Raw genomic sequence first — 20,046 nt, 5'->3', positions numbered from 1 at the left:
GTTCATTCGAATCGGCCACCTTACGAAATATTCCTTGTTCGAGGAAGGAAAACAGACTCAACTGGAACTGTTTATGGAACTGTTTCGTTTATCAATACTATTCAAGGAGAATAATTCTGTGGCTGCATGGAGAAAAACGCCGCAAGTCACAAGTTCTCACTTCTTTTTTGTTGTAGCTTAGAGTTCTGATCACTAATGCTTCGTATTAGTAATAAATCCGATATGCCATAGTTCAATCGGTGCATTAATTTAAATTTTCTGAAGTCGTGACTTGCGGCATTTTTTAAATTCAACTTTGTATGTATCGCATAAGTCTTTTATTTTGTTTATTTTTTCGTTGCAAAATTTAATATGTCTTGTTCGATAAATAGAAAGTTCGTCATGCCCAAAAGCAAAGCAAAAGGCACAGCAATTGGTCAAAATTTCTGCGTGTATTCATTGGCTCAGTACCTTCCAAGATTATTCGACGTAATCTCGAATCGGTTAATCATCAGAAACGTTTAAAGAAGAATAACGAATACTTCTGCAAACGACAGCTTGGATCCATTGGGACGTAACGCGGACGTCTCTGATTTATTGCTTCTGGGTTCTAACGAAGTACCACTTAAACCATCAGCATCCACGAGCTACGCGTCGGCTGCAGTAATTTTTATATCCCGTGGAACAATATCAGAGGCCGCGGCACGGGTTCCTCGACGTAACAACGCAGCAATATCATGGTCGCGCCCCTAGTGCCGCCAGTCTCCGGATACAATATTCTTTTCCTCGGCGTGCAGCTCGTGTCCCCGACAATTACCGATCGTATAGACTCTATCGCGGCTCGGTGTCCCATTCAACGAATTTTTCTAAGCGGAATAACGAGGAGCCGGGCCGGCGCAATGGCGGCTAACAGCGTGAAAATTGGCGGAACGGGTCGTTTCGTTCGAAATTCCCACGGGAGGATTGTCACGCAGCCGCGTCGCACGAACGATCCGGGATTATCGCCGGCTGCCAGAGACAACGGGGGAGAAAGCGTCACGTTGAAACGCGGAAAACCGACGGGGGACGGGGTTTAAGGGGACAAGGGTGGGGGCAAGCACCGCGAGCAGAACAAAGAAAGCAAACGAAGCGTAAACGACATAGGTGACGAGAACAAAAAATCGTGGACCTGCGAACCTAAACGAAGCCACGACCCGTGAAAAGAGCAAACCACGATACGTTTTCTGCCTGCCGTATTACCTGCATTTTGAGTACAATCTGTCTACGACAGGTATAGGATAGGAGATCCAAGCACATTTCTTGAAAGTTAAACATGCTCGTGTCGAACAATCTTGCGCAAACCATTCGCACCTTCTATGTAATTAATTGTAATTGACAATTTTAACGCGTGTCTCGTTTTTGCTACCTTATTATCCGTTTTTCGGAGTACAATTTGAGGTAAATATTGATAAGAGATCATTCGTTGAGAGTTGAACATGCTCGTGCTGTACACTCTTGCGCCGATTATTCATTCTGTCCGCACATCTAATTGTAATAGACAATTTCGACGTGCCAGTTTTTGGTACCAAGTTACCTGTATTCTGAGTACACTTTGCACACGGCGGATCAATATGTACAGGAGATCGGAACAGTTTCGTTGAAAGTTAAGCATACTCGTGGTGGCAGAACGTTCGCCACTTCTTCACACCAATCAGTAATTTCGTCAACATGTCTACGTTTCCTGCAATCAAATTACTAGTATTTTATGTAGACTCTGCCTACGACAGATGAATACCAATAGGAAATCGAAGCACATTCGTTGAAAGTCAATCCAACGATCGTGGAAAAAACAGACGTTCGGATCGGTAAGTTTGGGCGGGTTGGGGCTGAAAGAAATAGGAGTAAATCTAAAAGCGAGGCGTGGCGAGGGGCGTGGATAGTCGACGGCGTATCCAGAGCTGGAAAAGCGAAAGCAATTAAGATAGTTACTTGGTTATGGGACAAAAAGGCTAGGCAGAACGAAGGTAGGAAGGTAATTACCGTGGTAACGGCCTTGCCGCGGCCCCCGCGCAACCGTATCCCGCGGAGCGTGCTAGCTTCTGGGGAAATTAGTGCTGGAAAAATTCATGCCCGCAGAAGATTTGCGTAAATTAATTTACGGCCGCGAAACCGGTCGACCGAACGCCGCGGTAAAGCGGGCGAAATTCAATTTCTCGATGAGCCGAGGGCCTCGTCTCGGTCGAGAGTGACCCGGAAGGACGATCGGTAATTGTGCGGAGTTCGTTTTCGAGCAGCTCCTTTGCGTTCGCTCGGTCTCTCCACGAACCACCGTCCCCGAGCGGAATAAAATAAAAAGCCGGGCGAGCGGCGAAGTTCCGACGATGTTGCTGGATCGCGAAATTTCCCCGTGAAATCGAGCGTATAATAGTCGCGAGCTTCGATACGAGAAGCGTTATAGAATCAAGCTTGTAGATGCAATTACAGCGAAACCGGATTAGTCGTAACGACAAAAGAAAAGGAAAACCGTCGCCACTTTTCTCCCGTTTCTTTCGTTCCTTTTTCCCCTGTTTTCTGCTCGCCCGGCTGAGAGCAGTCCTCCCCGAGGCTCTTGTGTCGCGCTCGTCGCTTCTCTTTTCATTTATTTGCATCACCGGAAAAGTCGATGTAAACACCGTGACCCGACGACGACGCGCCACGTTGCAACGGCAACTAATGCCTCAAAACTTCGGCGCGAAGAGAGTTCGTTGGCTCCCCGCGGAACCGGGTGATCCCTCTTTCCTTCGTTTTATGAAAAATACTGCGACGCACGCGTGACTCTATGATGCTCGCGGCCCCATAAACGAGGAGTTACGTCGAGCACGCGGTATCTTCGGAATGACAGGTTTAATTGCGTTTAATTACGCCGACCACTCGCGCTCGTTTTTCGCGAACACCCCGCAAGCCCAACTGTTTCCAGTTTCCGCCGAGGTTAAATTTCAATCCGACGCGATCCCGCGGCTTAAAAATACCGGCTCCCCCTATTCAATTAAACCACGACCTTGTTAAAGGTCTGACGCTTCTTCTTCGGGCCGCATTTGCATAACGCCCCTATTCTCCCGCCCTCGAGATTATACGAACTATCGTTTGACTCCGCGGACGCAATGTAATTATTCGGTGAAGATACCCGGCCAAACGATCGATGGAAATTTTCAGAGGTTTTATTAAAGTGGTCGGGCAAAAATGGATAAGGCTACCAACACTGTGATTCTAATAAAACAAGTGTCACACTATCTGCCAGTTATCAAAAAGTAAAGAATTTCATGTTAATTTATTCAGTGAAATTAAGAAATTCAATATATTTTAAGGTGACAGTTACGAGATGCATTTATCTTTACATTCATTATTTAATTGCTCTGAAAATCTTGTTTGCTTTTCAGTACTGCTAATTGAGACCTCAATTACAATTTCAAGACTTGCAAGATATTTAAAGCATGAAAACTTAATTATTCGATAACACTCCATAAGTACTCTCTTAAGGCATTTAGAACAGTCGAGCAGTTTAAATGAAGTTAATTTCCCGAATCAAAATTATTTATTTAACTCACCGGTAATCAGTATTGCAGAATTACGAGGCATTAATATCCAAGATTTTCTATCAGTGTTAAGAACGATTATATTCTACAGCAATTTCAAATTGCACCGAAATTAACAAAATTAATATACCGCAAAATATCTAAATATAAACGAAAACAATAAACGACGATTACACATAATCTATTTTCATCTTCTATTTATCGAAAGAATATTATTCTGAACAAAGTTTTTCTAGGCAATTTCAAACTGAAATGGTAAGAGTACATTTAATAAACACCAAAATATCCAAGCCACGAATAATTGACAAAACGGTGCGATCTAAAGTATGCCAGGAATTGTAATTTAGATTTTATCCAATTTTACGTCTTATCTTATCACATCCAATGAAACAAATCCGGAACACAGAAATACGGGAATACCGGATTAAAGGAGGATCATAATTTGTTTCCAAATAATCTAATATCAAGAATCGCTGCATCTGTCTTTGAACATTCGGTTTTCTTAAAGTGGAAACGCGGTAAGGATTTACGTTACAACCCAATATTCCGTAATAGAACTGACCCAGTCTAAAGATACGTTTCCCAGTAAACGCGAGGTACGGCAGACATGGATCGGGTCGATGTTTGAAAAAAAATAGACGCTCTGAAAATGACGAGCTCGTGAAGCCGAGATTCTTCGGTAGCCGGGACGAGAGGATGCAGCCTAATAACGCAGCGTCAGTGGCGCGAAAACGGGCGTGCGAACGTTTTACGGCGCACTTCCGTGCAAGTTCAAAGAGTAACGAGCGGTGTTAACGTTCGGCTCGGTTACAGGGTAGTTCATAAAGCGTCGGCGTTTCTTTGCCGCGACGGTGTACCGTGTGCAGATTGCCGTTGCCCTCGTCGAATAATCGGGGACCGCGAGTACGTTTTCTCGCGCGTAGCCGAGTGTCAAGCTGCTAGCTAGCTCTCACGCTATCAACTGCCGCTACGAAACTTTTTACATTATGTTAACTTGCGCGCGAAATGGCCTTCCGTGGACCGTGAACTAGATGAACGTCAGCCTGACAGAAACTTTCCTCCACCCACTTTTGACGACGCGATCCTTCGGCAAAAGCTGTTCCTTGTTTATGCCTGTCTCGTCCGTTCAAACTGCCGCGGCTTTGCGGCTAAAGCGTGTCTTATGAAATAAGATGCTTCGCGTTGTCCTCTTTTGCGTCCTCGAAATTGTTTCCGGATTAGGGGGATGTCATGATACATCCGATTCAACTTGTGGCCTGCTGTTCATTCTTGCTAGGAAAGAACCTGTTTGCGAGCACTGTTCACAAAACATTTCTACAAAGTTCTCGCGATAGGTTGACCAGAGAGTTTCGTGCGTTCTTGAAGTTCGGCGTTCCAAAATGCAACTGGTTTCGGTTTGTTTGTCCAAGGCGGACAGCAGTTTGACAGGTGACGTTTTTACCTGAAATTATCACCAATTGGTCATCCGGTTCAGTTGGCAAGTTTGGCGTTAATTGAAAGATGGAAAACGAGAAGGAACATTTTCGACAGATTGTATTAATTTATTTCGTAAAAGGCAAAAACGCCACAGAAATACATAAAGTCAGTAAAATGGAAAAAGGTCATTTGTAAGAACGGACGATACGTAATTAAGTAAAGGCATTTCTGTACATAAAAAAATAGCTTTCCTATTTATTTGTTAAGAACTGCGCGAACTTTTCGATCGACCTGATACGAACCAATTTGCAAAGAGAATTGCAATAATAAACGGTAAGCAGTAACAAGGAGATAATAAAAAGAATAAACCTTAGAACCGTTGTTGCAGCGAGCAGGTTTTACTAAAGTCAGCAAGCCTCCCAAGAAATCGATTAGCGTGCATAAACAGCATGTAACTCAACCTTCCGTAATGGAAAAATGATCTAAGAAGACACCGACATGGCGAACCTTTAGGCAAAGCCGACATAGGTTGGTAAAAACTGGCAGTTTCAGCGCCACTCCATCCTCGAAGTTCAAAACTAGTTTGATGCTACGCGACACTTTGAAAATCGATGATTCCCGCCACATCAGTCTCTCTCGGCAGAACCTTACAGGTTCGTTGTGCCGAAACGTTCCCTATTCAATAAGCAGCGCCGATGTCGTTTTTCGAAACAAGCTGAATGGCCGTACATACCGCTCGTTTTATGATCAGCAGAACTAGGAAGCTGATGGGTTTGCCAAAGTTATAATGCAAGCGATGAAATTATGGTAAGGTCCTGGTGAAATTTCCATCGTAACTTGTGGCCCGAACTACGGAATCGATGCAAAATGCAGGATGATCAAAGTTCGAGACCGTAGAAGCGTGGATGGTCACTGATCGACGCCGCACGCTAACGAAAATCAGTCCGCATCGTTGGGAAAGAGAATTGGGCGGATGCATGGTGGTCGAGTGGCAGGGGGACAAGTGGACCAGACCGAAAGCTGACTAGAGAGAAAGAGAGAGAGAGAGAGAGAGAGAGAGGGATTTGGCGAACTTGCGCTTTATGCACGTATGAATACGTACGCGTGTATTGAATGTTCATTGTAGATAGAATCACTTCGTGAATCACGCCATAACGACCTTTCGTTTCGAAGAACGCGAATCTCTGCGATCGAGCCAATCGCATCGCTTGGTGAATGCGATTCTCCTTCGTTACCGCCGTTACCACTTTTTTTTCTGCATGGGGAACCGCTGCGCTGTCGGACGATTCAATTGAGCCCACCGACACTCTGGGACGAATCGTTCTTCAAAAAAATGTGGCTCGTTTAATTGTTGTCAATTGACAGCTATAAAAACGACCCGCGAGACTCGAATAATCGTATCTCCTCTTCCCAAATTGTTCATTTCTGTTTACAAACTGAGGGACAGTTGGAGAAAATTCAGTGCACTCGGTTGATGTACAGATGTACAGACCTAATATGCTTAATGGAGGGTCAACAAATGTCCACAGAATTTTAGACATATATCTATGGTCTAATAATGTTCTTTTGTAAATTTTTTTATATTTTATTTTCGTAAGCAACAAAATGTATTATTTAACAGTGTCGTATAAATGAGTATACATCGAACGGAAAAAATAATATTTACAGCACTTTTTCTTACACGGATACAAAATTAGTATTTTGTCAATGAAATTATGCTCTGCGCGATTAAAAGCGTATCATTGGTCGCTTCATTAGAAGTACACCGTTGATGATTATGTAAAATAAAGATTATTTGTATCGAGATCAAGAAACCAAATAGGATTTTATTTCCCTAATTTATGGTTTCAATAAGTTGTAGCTTTTTACCTTTTTACTGTGTGTGTGCAAGATAGTTCGCCTACGAACGAATACAGTTTGCAGTCTTCTTAATACTTACGCTTCTTAAATGAGAAAAGGGAATTCTTCGACGCTTTTTAGACATATAAAATATGATCATTATTGTCTGTAGTAGCAGGACAAATTCATTTAAACTCGAATAGGAAAGCTTCCTGGAAACTCTTGTACAAGAATCAATCATCGATGGTTCGATGCACTGACAGCGATGTTAGAATTTCATTACCCGGTTCGTAGGCGGACGTCGTTTTACACAACAATGCGTATTACATCGCGCGTGGTTCCGCTGGATAAAATATCGTATTGCCTACAGATTAGTGAGAACTGTGTTCAGCAACTCGCGAAATATCAGAACCGCCGCACCAGTTTCTGTAATTATAGGTTTCTTATCGATGATGTCAAGCCCTGAACCCGAGAAACCACGGACAGAAATAATCGACCGTCGCGTCGTCGTTGTTGCAACAGTTAATAGAAGTGAATTCATGCATAGGAGTGTGCTTACCTGGAACGAGGTGCTAAGGTCGGCAAGAAACTATCCGTGACGTCAGGAACGTGGAAACAAGAAGCCCCAATTCATCGGCTTAATTCGACTGGGAAACTGTTAACACTGCTGTACAAATTTTATTTATTTACACAAGATCTTCGTAAAGGAGAATTAAAGAGAAGAATTCCTATTTATGTTTAAATTGTTGATAATGTTGCATCGATTTGCAATATATGTATATTTGCACAATTTTAGTAGCTTGTAACTGCTTTTTCGCGTGCATTATTAATTATAACATAATAATAATATTAACGTTTCATTAATTAAACAGAATAATATTAACGTTTCATTAATATACCTTCACAATTTGAAAATGGCCGAAATGATTCTGTTTCATGCAATTTTAAATATGAGACAATCATAATAAATAAATTGTCGACTGACTTCGTACAAGAAACAAATGAAATTTCCGGTTCGGGGGGTTAATGCGAGAACATATTTATGTATATCGTTACGCAATTCATTCTTATATGGAACTGTTGAAACTACAGTCGGAGGTATGAAATGGTTTTGATAATGTTCTCACAGACAAAAATATCTTAAAATTGCAAATTTCACGTTAGAAGACTGTTGCAAAATTATCACCGGTGTCTCCGTTCGATTCGATCTATCTCAATTCGCGTGACCAAAAATTCGAAGCATTCGTTAACTATTATCTCCGTCCGCGTTAACCAGCGCAAAATCGGGTTCACAATTCATCGTGCTTACCTCAAGCCGGCTGAGTCGTTCCAGAAAGTCATCCTTGACAATGCAGTTAGTTCAACGACCTCCTCGTTGCACCCTTCCCCCGAGAGTTTCATTCAAAATTACCCCGTAATGCGAGACTCCGAGTGGCAGGAGCACTTGAAACCCCTCCAGCTCAAGAAACTGGCGTCATCGTCGTTTGATCCGTCCCATTGCATCTAATCACTTTCGAGTGTCCCCCGTTAGTCGGTGCCTCCAACAAAACGTCCGACGAATTGTGAATCGGAATCTAGAAAATCTCTAGCGGACATCACGACGCGCCGTGACGATCGCGGAAATTGCCGTATCGTATTTCGCGCGATCACGTGCGCGCAACGAGCTACGAGGATCCGCGTTAATCAATAATCCTGCCGATTCCGCGAATCCCGCGAAGCCGGGGCGACACGGTGTAACACGGTGGTCGTAAGAGGATCGTTGAACCGACCGGAAAACCGTCGAGCTCGTTTTATCTAGCCCCCCAGCGGAATGGTCCTGACGCAGGCAGATCGTGCGGATCCCCGTGTCCACGTTGAGAGCCCGGTCCGTTTTTTATTTCCGCGATAACGGTCGTCACGTGACGAATGGAACGACGGGAAAACGGCGGTTCTCACCCGGACTATGTTTCCAGATTCCACGGTGAGGGAGATGGTGGTCGAGGCCGGCAAGAACGTCACGTTGAACTGTCCCGGAATGACGGAGAACTCGATGATAGCGATGCTCGAATGGCGGGCGAACGACAAGAAGATTCTCGAGTACAGCAACACCGCCACTACCGCGTGGAACCAACAGAGCAAGGTCTCATTGACCAGCAATTACGCGCTGCACTTTCATCCTGTCAGCGGGGAAGATACCGGGGATTATGGCTGTTTCGTCAACAATCGTCACCCAACGGAAATCATCAAGCTTCTGGTGCAAGGTAGGAATTATGATGCTATATAATATTTTTAGTCGGAATTGTGGCACCTAGGGTGTACGGTGAACGACATTTTGGCAGCTATTTACAAATTGGAACTGTCCTCTGGTTTTGATCAGGGTAAGCGTGTCAATTATCGTTCTCCCACTAGTTAATGTGCCTTCATAATAATTTTACTTACATTTAAAAGTATCATTATTAAATTAAAGATACTGAATTTTTTAAATAAAATTTAATCTGTAATTTTCGTAATCGAATGTAATCTATCTATAAAATGCGGAAACCAATTTTTCAAATTTTTGGTAATGGTTTCATGTGTTTTTGCCTTGATCTTATTATAATACTTAAGAAACATGTTTCAAATTAAGACAAAAAAAGATACAAAATTGATGCTTTACAAAACAAGAAAAGATATATTATTCTTTTTATAAAACTCGACAGAAGTACTGAAGAACTATGATATAATCGACTTTCTAGAAATATTTTTTTATCGAAATTAATTCAATAAATGAAACAAATTTACGTCTTATTTCTATTACTGTAAACTGTTACTAGATTAAGCTTCCATGACTTTTTTTATGTGTGTGTTGATTACTGAACCCTCTCATGACAAACCATATGCTATATATGATTATCTTTCCTTTTTTGAATAATATCGTATATAGTGAAACATATATAATCAGTTATGCTAAATAATTTTTATTGTAGAATTATTTACCTAGAACTAATCACAATAATTGAGGCACAGCAATTAGATTAATGTAAAGAAATTAACATACAGTAATTAGATCAGTGTGCAGAAATTGACACACAGTAACTAGAAACGGCTCAGTAACTAGCACACAGTAATTAAGTTTTCATCTTTTTGAGGGCACAAATATTTTGTATTGTTTTTACATTTCGCTTATGAAAAAATTCGTACTTATTTTCGCACTTAAGACATTAACATATAATTGAAATGTTTCAAGAAATGCGATATACAGTGACTTCTGTTAATATTCGGACACTTTTGAAAATGCAATGTTTACTGGAGTAAACGATTTAAATTTTTTTTAGTAATAACACTTACGAAAGGTTTCACATTCCAAGTATTCAACATTTCGGCGGATAAATTAAGTTCGTCAATATTTTTTGGTTCAGAAGATTTATTTTTTCGTCGTTTATATAACACTTGCTGTTTCAAAGCAGAATTTGTCGATTTTTTCGCACACTTAGTAGATCAGATTGTCTCTATTTCTACATTTCTTATACCCGAAATATCGATAATAATAATTGAAGCTCAATCCGGGATTTGGGAAAAGGAGATATGATTATCTGAGCCTTGCGGCTCGTTTTTATAGTTATTGATAATCGGTAACTACAAAAACGAGCTGCAAGGCTCGAACAATCGTATCTCCCCTTCCCAAATTGTCCATTTTTATTTCCAAGCTGAGCGTCAATTAGAGAGAATTTACTGTAACAATTTGTCAGTGATTTCAACGCGTCGGTATATAAACAATGTCGGTGAAATGCGGTGTCGCTGAAATCGTGTCGATGGAAACATTGTGGATGAAATAATTGTTGTAATTTCAAGGTAACCCGTAAACAAATGGCCTGACCAGCGTGATACAAACGTTAACGTACTAAAAGTGACCGAATGTATACCACTTCAAAGAACCATAAGAAAAGTATAAATAAAAATAATAAACGCTTACTGTGTGTGTAATGATTTGTTTTTCCGAATCATTGATTAATTTTGTAAAGCGAAAATGGTTAAAGCATCACCTGAAATTATTTTTACACCGTGTAAAAGCAGGCCAGAAACATTAATGTTCACTAGTGGAGCATAATAGACGCAATAAAACGAGTGCGATTTCTTGGAATCGCGGCTGTCACGTAGCGTCATTTCCCCCATGAGACGACCGAAGCGATTCAAATGAAAATTGCGGATAATTGGTCGAATTGGTACGATAAAATAATCACGTAAAAATAATGACGGCCGATATGGACGTACCTCGTGATTTCTCGACGGGATTGTCCGCGAGTCGGACCGGCGTACCGGGTGAATTAAAAATTAACCCCGCCCTAGTTGGCACGGTTCCACCTAGCTAAAGAGGTTAGATGTATTTGCGTTTCAAACTGGACGATCCATAACACGTTCAACATGCCCAAAACGTTAGCGGTATATTCGATACACGATGATGGAGTCGCAATTAAAACTGAACCAATTATAGCGCGGGGAAAAAGTTCTGCGCGTCGTCTGGTTCCAATTGCTCTCGTTGGATCTGTCAATCAACGAGGAGCCCTCAGAAATTCATTATCCTAAGTTCAAAGTTTCGACGCGTTTCAAATTTTTTCACCCGGAAAGCAAAAATTTAAAAGTTGTTAGACTCTTACTTCGTTTCATCAGAATGTACATTTTCCTGCGATGTGGGCCCTCGATAAGTGAAATTGTTACATTTGATTTTAAAGAATATTTTTAACATACTATATTTTCTATAAAATCGTAGCAATTCTGTTTTTGTGGAAAATATTCGATAGTAATACGAAAATAGTCCATTTTATGAAAATTTTTAAAATTTATAGTATTATAGAATTTATATAGAATAGAATTTATAGTATTTTATGGAATAACGTATAATTACGTAATAAATCCATGCCAATTTCTATTTGTATTTATTACCGTGTTATATATTGCAGTGATAACAGTTGACTACGCTAGAACACATTTTTCAGCGTATATTCGGAAATTTAGTACAGTGCAGAATTTTTCACGTGAAGTTGGTTATCATTTCTTGACAAGAGTGAGCCAAAAATGCAGATAAATTGAGACATGCATTGCGAACGGAATGGGGAAAAAACCTGCGAATGAAATTAATAAAAACTGCTGAACAATATAATATATAGACTGCGGATTTTATTCATTTATGACGAACATGATTAAGAAAAACGCATAACGGTAAGAACAATAGACAAATCGAAAAATATTCTGATATTATCTACAACCTATTAACACGTTCCGTGCCACGTGTACCATCGATGGTACACACTTGCATGTTTACTTAGTGAACTGAACAAATTGTTTACAAGAAATTTAGAATCGAAGAATCAATTTCCAACGCAAGAATGGGCGTTGATAAGTTTTTGTTACGTTGTTATGAGTACGAGAATTAATAATTGCACGTAATACATCATGTTTTAGTAAAATATCAAAGTGTGAAGATTCGAGTAAAAAAAGCTCGACACGGAACGTGTTAAAAAGAAAAATCGATTTCTATTCTGCACCAATTTGTGTCAATTGAAATAGAAAATACTACTAGGACAAAATATACGAAAGCTGAATCTCTATCTTCTTTACCAACAAAAACGTAATGTTGCGATGGTGGTAGGCTCAAGATTTTTGTGTAGCCCTGTACAACGGGTAGCAAGTGAAAAGAAGTGGCTCTTGGGATCGCGTATGACATATTTAGGGCTGATCGTGCAGGCGACTGGCAGGAGTCCCGCGCTGCGAAGAATCTTCCCGGTCTTATTATTTTAAATAGGACTCCGAAGAGTACCTGCGCAACTAACGAAGGCAATTCTCGAGTCTCCCTAAAGCATGGCTCAGCCGTGTGGCAACCGAGCTGTTGGTAACTTCGATCCCTGGTCGCTTCGGCGATATTGGATAAACTTGCGATCCGCGAGGGGCTAAATTTCGCCTGCCTAATGCCGAAGTAGTTTATGCTGGTCGTATATACCGATGGTCAAGCGTCGATGTTCCGATACCTTCGATCGAATCCTTGATGTTCGACAACTGTTTGGTTGCTTGTGTTAATGCAGGTTCGCGCATAGTCGCGCAAATTTAAATTACCGCATTATATCGGTGACCGATGTTAGCAGGAATTACGCGGCTGCCAATCGCACAACGACCAATTCGAACGAAAACATCGGCGAAATAGATAAGCAAAATGTTCAATTTAGATGGTGTAGTTATTTGAAATTGTGACATGCAGAGCTATTCCTTACAGCCATAGAATCGATCATCAGAACTTATGGAACTTTGTTCCCTTGTTTGAGCAATCTCTGTTTATCAAAGCAAATGTTATAAATTAGAATCTAAGATTTATAAAGAAAGTGGTTTTCCTAATCGTGAAAATATGAGAAAGTTAGTGGCGATGAATAATGAAATCAATTGTAACTAAGTTACACTAACACGACAACAATACGAAGCGTTAGAAATCTTCATTTCTAGTATCAAACATTGAGCTGTGAAAAATTAGTGAAATATTGTATACCGTTTCGCCTGATAGCTTTTCTCTCTCCGCTGAACGCTACTTTCAATTCATATGCACACTCCAATTCTTCCTCGATGTCAGTCAAGCTGTCACAAATTTCTCATATAATGTTTACACAACCCGCTATTATGAACAATTAACCACTGAGTCATTCTTTTTATTCGTTTCTGTCATAATAATATATAATGATACATTATTATCGATTATTTAAAATTAGATATATATATATTTATATAAATAAATATATATATCTAATTTTAAATAATCGATAATATTGTATCATTATTTATATATATTTAAAATTAGACTATAGTAATCCCAGACCAAAACTTTCGTAAAAATGTCATCCGGAAATATACGAAAGTAATTGTACCGAGATGCAAATAGCTGTTCGTGTCGATGAACTTTCCATTCATAAAACTTAGCCACTCCTTCGTTTCGTCGCATCTTGTTTCATTTTCACTCGAAGGCGAACACTTCCGAGCCCATTTCAGTCCGTAGCAATGCGGTCGCGAGCTTGTTAATCATAACAGTATGCAACGGATTCCGCCGATCGATTTCCATTATAACTACTTGATGAGAAATGTTCGAAACGACGATCATCTCGGCCCGTCTTAAAGCAAGCGCGCAACTTCCCAATGTTCCGAGCAAGATACTTTTTTTCATCGGATCGTCGGTCGGCCCTGTACTTGCGGCAAAGACGTTGAAGTTCGGATGCGTTTCTTCTGTTCGTCGTTCGCTGTTAAAAATGACGCAAACTTTTCCGGTGCACTTACATTGCTTTCAGCCGGCCGCCGGAGTGCAGCGGGGACCGAAGACCGCAGGGAATTTGTTGCAAGTTGCGAGCATCGACTGTGTTTTCCGCTTTGATCCGTCGCGAACTAAAACAACCTTTAATCGTGCGCGTTTCAAGGTATCCGTTGGTCAACGCGAATGCTAGATCCTCCGCAACGACAGATCGCATCGACACCCTTGACTGCCACGCCAAAAACCTCAAAATTCCATAACACGAAAACACTATTGGGTTGACCTAACCCGATATATATAATGAAATAAAAATTAAAAAGTTAAGTTGTACAGTATGAATTACTTTTGCAACATTCGTACGTTTTACAGATCGTAATCAAATCAGGAAGATATAATAGATCGGCGTAAAAATCGATTTTCTATTCGATCAGGAAAGAAAGCATTTGTCACGGCAGCGACAAAAAAAATCAATGGTTTCATTTCATAATTCCTCTATCCAAAGCTACGGAGTGAACTTGCAGAAAAATCGTAAAAGTTACACTAACCAATATTTCTTGATCATACTAAATCATCGCAGGTACTCAGCACCTCCAGGTAAAATTTCGAGCAACAATATTCATCCGTTCGAGAGTTACGATGTGCACTGTGCTTGAAAGTGTACTCTCACGATAAACAGCTTTAAAGTTTAAATTGATGGTGCTTATGCGACTTCTGTATTTACGCGAGAATCTCCATGAAATATCTTGAAAACGTTCGCGAAGATCGAGGCTTTTCAAATCGGCAATGAAACGTATCGATCCTTTGCAGTTTCAATACCTTGGTGGCCCGTTAATCTGGGGGATCTTTAAGAGTGATAAAGTATCTCGGCAGCGGATAGTGTTGAAGGTTAGTGTCCCTGGCTTCGTTGTTCCCGTGTTTGAACCGAAGAAAAATTAGCCGATCCATTTCATCGAAGCCATGCGTAATGGCCGTGCGCTCGTCCGTTCGCCAGGCTTCCGCAATTTGTGTTCATCGAACCGGCTCGCCATAAAAGTTGCGCGAGTTTCTCTTACCAGCCCGACGAAGTTCGAAGTTTGGGCCGACAGAGATAGCGATCTCAGCTGGAAAGGGATCGGCCCTTAGTAACTAGCTCGTTGTCCCTTGGTACTCTAATGCTTTACTTTACAGCCGAGTTTCTCTGTTCCCTCTCGCCGGGCTTTTGTTTGTTCTAAGTATTTACGGCTGATTTGAATTCGTCACGTGCAACCCGCCGCGTCAAAAGCTAACTTTTCCGAGCGTCCCATAGGCGCCGGAATCGTGGGAGTTCTCGTTAAAACTTCAACCCCGTAACTTGTCCCGAAGTTTTGCCCTTTATCTCTCTCTCTCTCTCTCTCTCTCTCTCTCTCTCTCTCTCTCTTTCTCGCTTAGTCTCTCTTTCTCCCGCTCAAGTTCGTTCCGTCTCCTTTCGTCTCTTGTTCTTTTCGCATTTCTGTCGAGCATGGGAGCAAGCGAGCGCATTAACGCGTGCCGGAGAAAGAACGAGGTAGAGAAGAACCGAAACCCCTATCGCGTTGTGTCGCCGGTCATTTGCATTCAATGCACGATCCGCGACTCAATTTGAATAAGAAGTTTCCCGCGGCTAAAACGGACTGCTTTCTAAAAATAAATTTAATATTTTCCCCGGGATCCGTTCTATCGTTCCAATACGAGTAACAAACGACGGTTTCGTGGACGATTAGGAACGGCTGAGTCCGTGGAAACGGAAAACTTCGGGCAATCGATTCGTTTCAAACGTCTTTTATCTCTGATCCGCCATTCGGAACGTTTCCACGTATACTTCGCCTCGGTCGTACATGCACAACGACGAATGTTTGTTATTAAAACGCGTCTGCGAGAATCGCGTACTCTTTTCTAACTCTAGCAATTATATTATATAATTATTTTGTTAATTTTCTAGTTTGTTAACGCGGACGTTACCCTGCAACGAATTTTCTTTGTCGGTGGTTCTATTATATCGCGAAGAAATTTGAATTGTATTCAGTGAAATATTATTAAGTCTACGGCATTTAAATGAAACCACACAGCGATTTAAATGAAAGAAAAACCTTTGTAATATGAAGCAACGAAATTTAAATTCTGACTTTTATCTCTCAGGTCAACGAGTTTGTAAAGCAAACGGATAATCATGAATGAAAAGGACTCTATACAGTTCCGCTGGTGGGAAATACAGATAGCTCCCATTTGATGGAAACGATTTCACCTGTACCTCGACCTAATGATATATCTTTGAAATCTACATGCGAAAATCTGTTGAAAATATTCCACGGAATTTCGTCTACACGGCCGTTTCGCTCTTTTGGCTAAAGCTCAAACGCAGTTTCTGCTATAGAAACAGGCTAAAAAAATGTATTCCGCACGTGTGTTATAGATGTGTAGGAGCAGTACTTCACGACATGCGGCTGCATATCATATTCATTAATTTGAAATTATTTAATTTGTAATTATATTAATAAATATTAACTTATGCGAATTTATGCTATGTCAGTTCAATTTATGTTCACTTGTTTCAACTATTTGAAAACTGTCTCATAAAGTGGACCACGGTTCTTTGTGCAGATCGCCATTTTCCAAGTTCGTTAAAAAAATTTCTTTTCTTGCCAGATGGTTTGCTGCAAAAACCTATAAAGTGAAACGAATGTAAGTTGAAATGAATGAATAATACTTACACATCGAGTCAAAGTACTGCAGTGTCTAACAGAGAATAAAAATTCAGTAATTATTTTTTACTTCAATAGATTCTTCATCTTCAAGTAGGATACAAAGATCAATTCACCAACACCAACTTTTGAAACAAAAGTGTTTACTGATCGAATAACTACAAAGGATACCATTCCGCGATTGATTTCGCAGCGAGGCTCGTCGAAATGTCGCGCCACGTATTGACCATACGTCGCAGCTTTTACTTCAGAAGAACAATAATACTTGGCGCGACGTTTATGTCTTAATACAGTGCACAACCGAGCGAGAAACAGACCCGTTGATACTATATCCGTGGGTTAATCGTGTCCGCACTTCGCAGTCTTCAAAGGTGAGCGTATCAGTTGAATTCATGGAATGGTTCGTGTTCACGCGGTCCTACTTCCGAATGGCGAGACTCGGCCCGTTTCTTATATTGTGTATTCCGCGTGGCGCGTGATAGCGTTCGGGATTCCGGTCACGTAGTATTTCAGCGGTAACCAATATCCGCGTTATATCAACCATTAAAATGAATATTTCTCGAGTCCACGGCGAGGGTAAGATTTCGCGACGCGTGGTCTGCGCTGTTCACCGGTAACCACCGCCTCCTTACTCTTCTGCAAAATTCACGGCCGTTCTTCTCCAAAATTCGCGATCGTATTTTCCCCCGCGACATGGATTTCCGTTTGATTTCTCATCTTCGGAATCTCGCGGATTAAATCCGACGCTTCCGCGCGCGCGTTTTTCCGAGTGATCCTCTAATCACGGCCGAGCGATTAAGTTAACGCGCGTGGGACGTCTCGGATCTGCCCCCCTCTTCTCTCTCTCTCTCTCTCGTTCTCTCTACTTCACTTGGTCTCTCTCAGATAACTCGGTTCGATTAGTAGGACAATCATTTGGAAGGTGACGGCGGAGAATCAGACCTTTGAAGCGACGTAAAACGGAACGGGTTTCTGTGATTCTTCAAGCAGATTCCTGCGGAGTTAAATCAAATCCACCGGAGCGCTGTGACTGTAGGCAGAAACGATTTCTCTGCTTTGACATTTCCTCGCGCGCGTGGAATGTTTTTCTTTTGCTCGGCTTTTAATTCCGTCGTCATTGCTTTTCAGCGTGCCAGAAATATTTGGTGTAATACGAGGGATTTCTTCGGAATAAACCGAGGTACGGTTACCGTAGGACGTGACTTTAATGATTTGCGGGTTTTACAATTTTAGCGGAACAACCTTAGACGTTCTGGCTAGCATCGCCGACAAAAGAAATCACAAATTGTATATCGTCGTGTGAATAGTACTTTATGAAAGGATGCAAACTGTTTTTCTTATCGTATGCATTGAAAGCAAAACTCTGAAGATTGTAATCCGTAAAAATCGAGAATTGTGTTGCAGCAACGACCAAGAGCTTCGTTACTGTATTTATTCGTCTAGCGAAACAGATATTTCTTACTGACTTTAACTTTAACTTTTTTGTCTAAAACATGCAATTTTCTAAGAACAACAAGAACTGGTAGAAAACGCTTAACAAACGAGCAATAATATTTGAATAATTCTAAAATTCAATACTGTTGCGTCCAGAGACAAAGACCCATAAAAAGGTCCCACCATTGGGGAAAAACCCTCTCAGGCCCCAACAAGGGTCAAGGCAGACACCCCCCTCGAAGGGGTGATTCGTGCCTTGACCAATAACAAACAATGTACCTCCATCCACGGGTGCTCTTCCACGAATTTCCAGCATTGGAAGAGCATTCTTCCACCAGCGCTCGCAGAGAGTACAACCTAAAAAATAAAGTTCTCTAATACTACTAGAGACCCTTCCACGTCATTAATTTGCCGTAGGAAGCGCGAATCGAGCGTACAATAGTTCGGTCGCGCATGTACGTTAGGCGACTAACCAAACGTACGGACAAAACAATAACAACAAAATTTTAGTTCAAAATGTTCATATACGTAAGGACCCAATCATGGCGCTTCGCGTGAACGGTCTTCGCCCTCCGCCGATACTGCAAGGGTTAATATTGTGATAAATGTGGCGAAATTCAGTCTTGTTATGATTATAAAGCAACACGTGTTACTCACGTTTAATGCTCTGTAGGTTTGGTGTTATCGCTTTTAGGCGACTAACCAATCGTACGGACAAAACAAATACGATGAATTTCTTGAACCCGTAAATCTATCGAATAAAACATCTGCGAAACATGCCGCAGATGCCACGACATAATATTTTCTAAAATTTCGTGTACGTTATCTGACTTCCCGTCTACGTTACCGGTCCTACTAAACTATTCATTTACCCGCTGAGTAAACCGAATATCAAGATAACTTCCGGCGTTTCCATAATCAAGCGGCGCCGATACTTTCGAAGTACAACGGAAAGAGCCAATCTAACTTCCGGTTAACGAGAAGTTCCGGTTCATAAATACTGAAACAATGATAACACCGCACTATTTTCGTTTCCTGATCGATCTCCGCGCTGCAACCGATCTGGCCAGAAACCCGCAAACATTGCGCGCAACCGCTGTAACGGAAACGAAGGGGAGGCTGATCGCGGTTGTTGATTCTCGTTATTCGTTTCCCGCAAAAATTAACGACGAGAACGGCGCGTTGAAGGGGAGAAAAGAGGGACGAATAAAACACGCGGAGGCAGAAGGGAGCCCGATAACAATCGCCGCTTTTATTTCTGTGAATGGTGCGGCCCCTTCATCGACAGCGAGGATAACTACGTTTTCCAGGGAAATGATTCGAAATCGGTCGGATGTGGTCTCGCGGCGCGAATAGCAGAAGAGAAAGGAGTCCGATCGAATATGGAGGGGGTCTTATATGCCAGGGTCTCGTTAATCTTCAAAGGGCCACGCGAGCCTGGTTTAGGTGCCTGCGTCGGAATTGAATAAATGTTTTCGCCTTTTGTCGATGCTCCGGGAGGACGAGGCCGGGTTGTTGACGAGGAACGACGAGGGTTGAAAGCTCATCCGATTTCGTTCCCTTCTTAAGGCGGACAATGGCGGGCCCCACGAATCGACGGAGCTTTGAAGTTTACTAAGTTTCGGCCAAACGAAAATCTGTAGCAGCTATTCCCGCTTAAGTGGAGTCTGAAATTTGATTACTGAAGACGCCAGGGATTGCCGTTTTTTCCACGCAATTCTGAGTGTTTTTGTGGAGTAGCAGGGACAAGAGATGATCGTGGATTGGTCAACATTTTACCATTCTTTAAGAGAATAACTTTTAAGATTACATTAAGCGACGCCAACTGTTCCGGAAGCTGGAAAAGAAGCAGTTTCGTAGATGACTGCAGAAGATATTTTGAAACGTGGCAGCT

General features: G+C 41.5%; 1 protein-coding gene across 8 annotated transcripts in view; it reads left to right on the top strand.

Moving 5' to 3' along the window:
* Positions 1 to 20,046, top strand: part of LOC143259073 (putative receptor-type tyrosine-protein phosphatase mosPTP-1) — a 690,783-nt gene that overhangs the window by 257,917 nt on the left and 412,820 nt on the right. For all 8 annotated transcript variants that reach the window (XM_076519905.1, XM_076519899.1, XM_076519902.1 and 5 more), the window contains exon 2: positions 8,738 to 9,025. In XM_076519905.1, the coding sequence (XP_076376020.1) occupies positions 8,738 to 9,025 (288 nt within the window). The remainder of the gene's footprint in view (positions 1 to 8,737; positions 9,026 to 20,046) is intronic.

Source organism: Megalopta genalis, chromosome 3 (genome assembly GCF_051020955.1).
Source record: "Megalopta genalis isolate 19385.01 chromosome 3, iyMegGena1_principal, whole genome shotgun sequence".
Classification (NCBI taxonomy): domain Eukaryota; kingdom Metazoa; phylum Arthropoda; class Insecta; order Hymenoptera; family Halictidae; genus Megalopta; species Megalopta genalis.
Note: the sequence above shows the minus strand (reverse complement) of the source record. Positions and strands in the feature narration are given on the sequence as shown.